The 10,348-nt window shown below is 48.7% G+C and overlaps 1 protein-coding gene across 1 annotated transcript in view; it reads right to left on the bottom strand.

Moving 5' to 3' along the window:
* Positions 1-346: 346 nt before the first annotated feature.
* Positions 347-10,348, bottom strand: part of LOC144601293 (uncharacterized) — a 33,409-nt gene continuing 23,407 nt past the window's right edge. Inside the window, exon 2 of the mRNA XM_078413325.1 lies at positions 347-10,339. Within this exon, the coding sequence (XP_078269451.1) occupies positions 5,608-10,272 (4,665 nt within the window). The 5' untranslated portion in view covers positions 10,273-10,339 and the 3' untranslated portion in view covers positions 347-5,607. The remainder of the gene's footprint in view (positions 10,340-10,348) is intronic.

Here is a 10,348-nt window from a genome sequence, read left to right as displayed (position 1 = left end):
CGGGTAATTAACACTGGCAAGTTTTTCCAACTGATTATGAACCGCAGGAAGCAGTGGTGGGAGGATGCATACAGGGATCACTCACAAGGAACTGCAGATGCTGGTTAATAGAATAAAACACAAAATGCTGGAGTAACTCAGAGGGTCAGGCAGCATCTCTGGAGAGCATGGAGAGGTGATGTTTTGGGTCGGGACCCTTCAGGCTGAAGATAAACACAAAATGCTGGAGTAACTCAGCAGGACAGGCAGCATCTCTGGATAGAAGGAATGGCTGACGTTTTGGGTAGACACCCTTCTTCAGACTGGTCTGAAGAAAGGTTTCGAACTGAAACATCACCCATTCCTTCTATCCAGAGATGCTGCTTGTCTGCTGAGTTACAATAGACAATAGGTGCAGGAGTAGGCCATTCGGCCCTTCGAGCCAGCACCAACATTCAATGTGATCATGGCTGATCATTCTCAATCAGTATCCCGTTCCTGCCTTCTCCCCATACCCCCTGACTCCGCTATCCTTAAGAGCTCTATCTAGCTCTCTCTTGAATGCATTCAGAGAATTGGCCTCCACTTCCTTCTGAGGCAGAGAATTCCACAGATTTACAACTCTCTGACTGAAAAAGTTTTTCCTAATCTCTGTTCTAAATGGCCTACCCCTTATTCTTAAACTGTGGCCCCTGGTTCTGGACTCCCCCAACATTGGGAACATGTTTCCTGCCTCTAACGTGTCCAACCCCTTAATATTATATGTTTCGATAAGATCCCCTCTCATCCTTCTAAATTCCAGTGTGTACAAGCCTAGCCGCTCCAGTCTTACAACATATGACAGTCCCGCCATTCCGGGAATTAACCTACGCTGCACGCCCTCAATAGCAAGAATATCCTTCCTCAAATTTGGAGACCAAAACTGCACACAGTACTCCAGGTGCGGTCTCACTAGAGCCTTGTACAACTGCAGAAGGACCTCTTTGCTCCTCTACTCAACTCCTCTTGTTATGAAGGCCAACATGAAGGCCCACTCACACAACCTGTCCAAATCATCCTGCAACCTCATAGCATCTTCCTTACAGCTCACACTACCACCCAGCTTTGTATTATCTGCAAATTTGCTAATGGTACTTTTAATCCCTTCATCCAAGTCATTAATGTATATTGTAAATAGCTGCGGTCCCAGCACCGAGCCTTGCGGTACCCCACTAGTCACTGCCTGCCATTCTGAAAGGGACCCATTTATCCCCACTCTTTGCTTTCTGTCTGTCAACCAATTTTCTATCCGTCAGTACCTACCCCCAATACCATGTGCTCTAATTTTGCCCACTAATCTCCTATGTGGGACCTTGTCGAAGGCTTTCTGAAAGTCAAGGTACACCACATCCACCGGCTCTCTCCTGTCAATTTTCCTAGTTACATCCTCAAAAAATTCCAGAAGATTAGTCAAGCATGATTTCCCCTTCGTAAATCCATGCTGACTCGGAACGATCCTGTTACTGCTATCCAAATGCTCTGCAATTTCGTCTTTTATAATTGACTCCAGCATCTTCCCCACCATGGATGTCAGACTAACTGGTCTATAATTTCCCATTTTCTCTCTCCCTCCTTTCTTAAAAGCATTTTGTGTCTATCTTCGGTATAAACCAGCATCTGCAGTTCCTTCCTACATTTCTTCAGGCTGATTGGGACCCTTCAGACAATGTCAGCACAGCATAAACTGGATGAGCTGAATGGCACCCATCAGTGCGATAATTCAATGTAATTTTATGCAAGTTCTGGTCGACTCTCCATGCTTTGACACAATGTTCTACCAACCATTACAACACAATGTCCACTCTTCTTACATGATACAAACATCCCAAGCATTAACGTAGGGTATCATCAAACATAACAATTGATTGCAAAACACACCAGGGATATTTAGGCAGATGCTTACAGGATTGTTCAAAGAGGCCGTTTTTTTATGTCACCAAGAGTGGGTGTATGGAATGTGCGGCAAGAGGAGGTAGCTGGTACTATCTCAATGTTTAAGAAACTTTTAGATAGGTACATGGATAAGACAGGCTTAGAGGGATATGGGCTAAGCACAGCGGGCAAGTGGGACTAGTGTTGATGGGACATGTTCGTCAGTGTAGGCAAGTTGGGCCGAAGGGCCTGTTTTCACACTGTATGACTGACTAAAACATTTGAGGGGGGATTCCCAGAGGTATGGTCCTTGGCAACTGAATGTGAAGTGACCGAACTCTATGATGTTCAAATGATCAGAATAACAGCAGGAAAATGGAGACACAAGGAAGCAAATACTGGAATCTTGAGCAAAACACAAATTGCCTGAATAACATGGTTATATCCCGGTTGCTAAACACATTAATTCTCCTTCCCATTCCCCACTGACCTTTCTGTCCTAGGTCACCTCCATTGTCAGAGTGGAGGAATGCAAATTGGAGGAACAGCATCTCATATTTCACTTGGGCAGCAGTGGTATGAATATTGATGTCTCTAAGTAACCCTGGCATTCCCTCTCTCTCCATCCCTCCCCCACCCAAGTCGCATCAGCTTCTCGTTTTCACCCTACAAATAACAATGGCCTGTTTCCTTGATCGTCATTACCTTTTTGCATATCTTTGATTCAGTTCTTTCTGTCTCTACATCATCGTCTTTATCTCTCGTTTCCCTTTTCCCTGACTAGTCAGAGGAAGGATCTCGACCCGAAATGTCACTCATTCCTTCTCCCCAGAGATGCCGCCTGTCCCGCTGAGTTACTCCAGCTTTTTGTGTCTATCTTTGGAATAACATGGAGTTACCTCAGATATCCAATGATGGGAACACAGAGTGTTTTTAATGCTGGGAATAGACATTTAGATTCCTGTAACTCACTACCTATTTAACTCCTTCAATTCACAGGCTGCAATGATTTTAGTAGCTCACTACCACCATCTCTAGGGGATGTTAGGAATTAGCAGCCCCACATGCACATACATGATATGAGAACCAAAGAGCTGGCTAACTATCAGGGAAGTGCAAAAAAGTTAGAGCACAAAAGAGAGGCCATTCAACCCTCCTCGCCTATGCTGGTTCTTTGAAAGAGCAATAGGAATCAGTCTCATCACAGTCTTATAATGTTGCAGATTCTCTAGTTCCATGCAAAGATCTTTCAAGAGAAAATTCAGGTGCACACAAATTGAATCCAAAGAGCTAGCACAGACATGATCGGCCAAATTACCTTTTCTGTACTGAATGGTTATGGGGAGGGAGCGGGTTTGAAGTGAACACAGAGATAGCAAGGCATGTGAAAACACTAGCTTGGTCAGTATGAATGAATCGGGTCAAATGGCCTATTCCAAATTATATGACTCTATGACCCACTATTCATTTCACAATGTTAAGTCCTTAGCCAGCAATAAAAAGTGCCATGTAACTAATCTCAGAACTATACAACATGGAAACCATAAATCTTTGCTGGCCACAGAGCACTCATTAACACTAACCCTATTTTTATTCTCCCCATATTCCCATCAATTCCCCTCCGATGTCACCACTCACCTACAAACGAGGAGACATTCATACAGCGGCCCTTCATAAAGGTATGGGTTAAATGTATGGTCGACACAAAGTGCTGGAGGAACTCAGCAGGTCAGGCAGCATCTCAGGAGAAAAGTGATGGGCGATGTTTCGGTCGGAACCCTTCTTCAGACTGAAAGTAGAGGGGAGGGAACTAGAGGAGGTAAGAAAAGGCTAGAACAAATTAGGACCAGCAACAGTGGAGCCCATAATGGCCCAATGTTGGTCATGGGTGGAACCCATAATGGCCCAAGCTAATTCCTCACCAGTGAGGAAGATGGAGAGATGGGGCTGAATGATCCCAAGAATTGGAGGAAAGCTGCCAAAAATCAAGACTATCCAGCCTTTGAAACAGTGGATTGAGGTGTAGATAGTAAAGATCATAGACATCTTATATCAGTAGGATGCGGGATGGACAAGGTCTGGAAAAAGAAGAATTGGGTTGATAGGCACAAAGTGCTGGAGAAACTCAGCGGGTCAGGCAGCATCTCTGGAGAAAATGGATAGGTGATGTTTCGGGTCAGGACCTTGCTTCGGAACATGGCTGACGGGTGATTAAATTGCACTCGGACTGACCCTACAAGCATCGGGAACTGGGAGTGGAATGGAGAAATCCCCAGTGGACTTTACCTTGCTGCAGGTAACAAAACTTCCCATAACCCTTCAGAGTGAGGAGCCAAACTGGTTTAATAAGAACCTGCTTCTCAAGGCGGTTCAAGTGGAGAGGTGAAACATTGTCATTTCGTGCTCTCTGCAGGGATGGAGAGAGTAGAACCAGGGAGTACACAGGAAAAGCCTCAGGTGCCATAATTGTGAAGAGTAGCAGGCACTTGGACAGGCACATGAATAGGAAATGTTTTGAGGGATAAGTAATTATGTGGATTGGTAAGAGTGTCAGGGGTTGTGGGGTGAAAGGCAGGGGAATGGGGTTGAGAGGGAAAGATAGATCAGCCACGAATGAACGGCAGAGTAGACATGATGGGTTGAATGGCCTAATTCTGCTCCTATAACTTATGATCTGTTCTGGACCAAGCACAGGCAAGTGGGACGAGCTTAGATGGTCAGCAAGGATGAGTTGGGCTGAAGAGCCTGTTTCTGTGCTGTATGACTATCTAGTTTTCTCAGCTGGAGACCCGCCGTATAATTTAACCCCATGATACCATTCCTACTTTAGCTATAATTTTATCCATGATGAGAGACTGGGCTGATTCTCCTTAGAGCAAGGAGACCTAAATGGGGACATTCAAAATCAAAGTGGAAAAAAAACTGGCAGGGGCAGAAAGTAAAGTGGCAAAAGAGTTGTAGAGATGAGAGGCAAGGAGCAGAAATGCTGGAGAAAAGCTTATTTTATCATTAAAAACAAGCTGACGCAATTTGGAATGCACTGCCCAGAGTGATCAAAGGTGGGCTCAAAGGAGAAATTTTGGCGCGATGGTTTGTTGGGTAGTTGGGGACAGGGATTGTCCAAAATGGCGAACTCCTTTGAAAAGCCACCACATACATGGTGGACCGAATGGCCTCTTCCTGTGTGCTGCACCATTCTATACGAGGCTAAGCTTTCTTTAAACTCCAGGTGGAGTTGCAACAAGTACAGAGCAAGTCTCCATTGTCAATGCAAGCCTTTAATCTCAGATACACACCCGCAAAAAAAAAGACCACTTTTTCTCCTCTCGTCATTTAAATAAGGCACTGTTCTTTTCAATTCGTGTTTACAGCTCATGTATCAGTTCTAAGCCTGGAAATTCTTTTTTATATATATTATATAAAAATCAAACCAAACAGGCAAAAGAAAACAATACCATTTATAGCACAGTATAAAAACTCTATTCACAGTTGTCGGGAGTAGGAGCAGGGAGCTCCCTGTATTTTCTTTACAAGCCATCTGCTTAGGTGCTTAGAAAAATAGAATTAGGATCACAGTCGAGTTCTTTCCTCTGCGATTCCAAAGGCTCGCCTCGAGATTATAAAAGCAGCTTCGACAATTAATGCTTTCTGCATCCAACTGTATTTTTGTTTGTTGTTAAAGACACAATAATTTACAGAGCCCTGCGGGCAAACTTGTCACTTAGCATCAGTCCTTCTGCGCTTGTTGGGAACCGGATCAGTCTTCCCGCCGAGTTTCCGTTTCTTTTTGCGCTTGGCCTCTGGTGAGACTTCGCACTTGGGCCTGCGCTTGGCAGGGGAGGCCGGCTTGGCTCTAAGTTTGGCGCCAGTCTTGTCCCGCTGCTTGGTCCTGGCGGCGGGGGACCCCACCTTGCTCTGGGCCTGCCTCGCCTGCTGCTCTCTACCCACACCAACCTTCCTCTTGACCCTGGCCCTTTTGCCCTTGACCCTATCTCGAGCGTCCGACTTGCCCTTGCCTCTTGCGACGCTCTTCAACCCAGCACTGGGGGACCTCTTCTCCGCCTTCACGGGCAGTCCGCTGGGTTTTGCACCGCTGCCAGATTTCCTTGGAGCCGGCGGCTTGCTGGAGGTGCCGTCGGCTTTGGGTTTTTGGCTGGCTGGGAAGGGCTTGGGTGCAGGCTTGGACGGAAGGGATGGAGGGACGGCCTCGGACTTGGAGCGCTTGGCCCGCCCCAAGCGGGGTTCCTTGATCGGAGAGTCCCTGGGTCTTTTCCTCTTGCCTTTGGTCTCCTCTGGTATGCCAGGGACGACGGGCAGAGGTTCCTTGGGCGAGTCTAAGTGGGTCTGCGAAGTCAGCTTGGGTGACACCATGGGATTCATGCAAACGCTCTTGTGTTTGCCTGGGTGCTTCCTCCCAGCTTGCTCCTTGCCGTGCTGGAACTTGTGGCGTTTGCCCATCATGTTAGAGTACTTCCGCAGGATCCAGGCGCTGACTGGCTTCTTCAGCCCCATGTGTTTGGAGTGTTGGGGCACCGCCCGACTCAAAGGGGGACCATCTCCTTCCTTTTGGCGGTCCGGCAGCATGTTGGCCGGAAAGAGGTCCCCAGTGGACAGGTCATCTTCCACATCGGGGAACAAGTCCTGCTGCTGTTGCTCGACCTGCTCCCCTCGTGCCAAAGCGATCCTCCGCATGTTGTCTAACAGCGAGCGGGTCTTTGGGTTATTTCGAGCAGGGGAGGCCATGGCAAACTTCTTCAGGTGCTTCTTTAGCCGCTCAGCTTGGGGACTGGGGAAGATGCCGACCATGGAGCTCTTCTGCAGAAAGCTCTTGGGTTTCATGGTCACCACCGGATTCCGGGCATTGACGTTCTTGACGATCACCAGAGACTTGGTCTCGGTCGTCTCCATGAACCACTTGCAAATGTTGGCCATGTTGAAGTTGGCCACAAAGAGTTTCTGCACTGGAGATATTTTATGGTCGTACAAACCTCGGACCTTCCGTGCCCTCTTCCTGCTTTTCCAAATTTCCTTAAGCCGATCAGACTTGGATTTGGCCTTGTGAATCACCGGCCCTTCTTTCTCGATCTGAATCCATGCTTTGTGAAGACTCTCATACTTGGCATTCAAGGTGGTGATTAGCTCTTGGTTCTCATCCTCGGAGCACCAGTCTAAAAATTTTGGCCGACCTACTTCAGTAGTATCAGCATCATTCATGCCAACCGACTCAGACCCTTCATCCTCCTGGATATCTTGTGTGGGCAGCATATTATCTGTGTCCTCAATGTCCTCGTCCAACACACTCAATTCAGGCTCATTGACGGACGTATTCAAGCATCCCAAGTCGTGAGAAGCAGTCTTCTTGTCCCCTGGTGACACTTTTGCATGCATTCCTTTCGCCCGCTTTGTGCTTTCTTTGTGGGCATTAGTCCTTCGTGAAATGGCCTGCTGTTGGCTAGCAGTTGACCCATCATCCATGGAGCCACTGGAGTATTCAGAAACCCGATCGGCTTCAACATTTTGATTAGAAAAGGAAACTTGCCTCTCTTCAGTCGATTTTACATCAACGCAGATCTCGAGAATTCGACCTTGTTGGAGGAGCGCATTTTCAGGTAGAAAACGGTCGTTAATCAATTCGTCGTCTTCTGAGTTCTCGGACTCCTTGGCTGGAAAATCGCTGGAGGCCGGCATGGCCGCTGGCTGTCCCGTCTTGCCACCATCTTTCACAGAAGTGGAAGCTAGAGATTCGTCAACCTTGCTTTCGGGGTCAATGATGCTTTGCAGCAGGGTTTTGTTGAAGCAGTCCACCGGAAACTGAACAGACGCCACTCTGCTGATACAGACTTCCCTTCTGTACTTCTTCTCACCTTGATTCCTTGGGAATTTCACGTTGAGACAGGGTACGAGTAATCCATCAGCACAAACCAAGGGCTTCTCTACAGTATCACCAGGGCTGGCCACAGTCTGCGGCTGCAATTGTTGACTCCTTAAGCGTCTGTCTGTAGAAGCGGGAACCAATTTTTTACGTTGCCTTCTCTTTACCGAGGCACCTGGAATGGGCGTCTCCTCTTTGTGGGGACTGATACTCCTCCCGGGCTGGAGATCTCTCTCGGCCCCAACTTTTTCTTTCCTCTTGTGATCGGGCGCATTTGCTCCAAGGTCTTTCTGCTTTATCTCCGTCCAACACAGGCTGCTCGGTATTACGTGGCACTCAATGCCATCAGTTCCTTCACTACGCCTTTCAACCATTTCCGGGGTAGACCTTCCCGAGTCACTGCTCGTCCTTTTGCTTGCATGTGCGGACGCTGGCTGCGGATGCAAATCGCTCTTGGCCTTGGGAGAACAAGCGACTGATTTAGACGGAAGACCCGGTGTAACCGTCGATCCTTTGGAGTCTTCTTTCTCACTCAACAATTTTTCTACCTTTACCGTATCAATATTTTCGACTGAACATTCAGGTCGTTGGTATTCAACGGTTGCCTTGCAGAGACTATTGCTTACCTCTCCCAAGTTGCCATTTAAGATTTCACTGCTACTGTTGTTCTGCTTGTTGCATTGCTTTCGAGGAGAAAGGTTGATCTCAATACTGTTAACAGGACTGATACCGGCATTATCTAAAGAGGACACGGACAGCTCTTGGCTCCCATTATTCAGAATGGGCTCCGAGTGGGTGGGAGAACTCTTGTTGTCTGCTGGTGAATTGCACTTCCCCTCATTGCTTTCCTTACCCAATTTGTCCAGTGTGGAAAGACCCCATTCTGTGTCCCTGCATTCCTCCGGAAGCTGGTTGCGTGGTTCAACGCTCACATAAGTGTCCGGCAAACTGTTGCCCTGATCTCGGGAATCGGCCCGCACTACGACGCACTCGCTCGTGTGAATGCTTGGAACCTCCATGGCCATGATTTCCGCCGGGCAATTTTCGGAGATGGGACTGCCAGTGTGGGCACCAGGCTTCTTCTGTTCCCCTTGCGGACTGTTGCCATTCATGGAAGACACACTGGCCTCTTGCAATCGGCCGGTCTGACTCGTGCTGAAGAGCTGCTCTGTACAGTTTGCCGAGTAATTGTTCAGACTCTCCTCAAGCCCCTGAGCTTGCTCTTGCATCAGCAACGTTTTCTCCTGCCCATTTGGACTATGAACGCCAGTCCCAATTGCCATTGGAACGCCAGGGACGGGCACACTAACGGGCAGAGTGATCACTGGCTTCAGGGTCCCTGGGGCAGGCACTTTGGGAGCGAAGGTCACCTGGCTCTCCCTTCCTACTTCCATGGTGGAGTTCTTGGCCGAAGTGCGGACTGTCTTCAGCTCCCAGTATTCCTCGTTGCAGAGATGGCCACGGGTACTTTTCCTGGCCGTCTTCCTCGTGGAGGACCAGGACCGCTGGCCGTCAAAGCGGCACTCCGTGATCGGCTTGCTGATGTAAACGATGTCGCACTGGTTTTCGTGCTCGTTCACGTACTGGCACATGGTGGAGACAGCGGAACGTGCCCGAGGGACCGTCACCCTGCTGCTCTTCCTGGCCGCCTTGGTGGGAGGGGACTGCACCTTCAGCCTCAGGCGCCCGTTGCCACCGCGCCCACTGGCACGCGACTTGGAGAGAATCCAGGAAACCTTTGCACTCGCTGGCTTCGGAAGCACATGATTACCTTTGACATTTCTTTTGGCGGAGGTGGTATGTTCTTGAACCGGCGCGCGTTTAATCGCCCCGGAACTGCTCTGTGGACCGTTCTGACTTCTAACCAAATTCTTTCGCAGGTTAAGTAACTGCATGGGAAGAGCTCGGAGGCCCTCCTTCTGACCTTTGGTGGAGTCTGTCTCCTCCGTTTTGCTCTTCTGGTTGTAAGAACTTAATCCTTCTATTCGGTTAGCAGTATCAATGAGCGCAGAGTCACTGGGGGACAGATCCAACAGCGAGTTGCCGATCAACTTCCGATTATTCACAGTTTCGTTTTGCAGAGCTTCCAAGCTCACAGTTTTGCTGCAGTTAGTTGTAAACGTACCTTTAGAAGAGGGCTTAGCCCCAACTGTGCTGTTTTTGGTAAGAGTCCCACCACTAGTATTACCCAAAGCCGCTGGCGATTCGGCGGAGGTAACACCACAGATCTCGCTTCTCACCTCACCGGGAGACAACCTGCCCTCTTCAACATTCGTGCAGTTGGTTTCGCTCTGGGTCGGCACCACTCGGTTAAAGGAAGGGCATGACGGGAAGGTGGATCTGCTTGGTAACGGTTCCCCGGAATCCTTGGGCTGCTGTTGCAGGGGCGCTGGGTTTGAGGCCGCCATGTTCTCCTTGGCCACCAATTCCGATTCAGGACCCGTTCCGCTGTGCATGTGGCCAAGAACACTCATGAATTGTTTCTGATGATGCCTGCACAGCTTAGCCATAAACTGGTCCAGGGACCCCTGGGATTCGTTACCGAGTTGCACCTCTTGCCTTGGTATCTCGTTGCGGCTAAAAACA

The sequence above is a fragment of the Rhinoraja longicauda genome, chromosome 16 (genome assembly GCF_053455715.1).
Source record: "Rhinoraja longicauda isolate Sanriku21f chromosome 16, sRhiLon1.1, whole genome shotgun sequence".
Lineage (NCBI taxonomy): Eukaryota > Metazoa > Chordata > Chondrichthyes > Rajiformes > Arhynchobatidae > Rhinoraja > Rhinoraja longicauda.
This window is presented reverse-complemented; position numbering and strand designations above follow the sequence as displayed.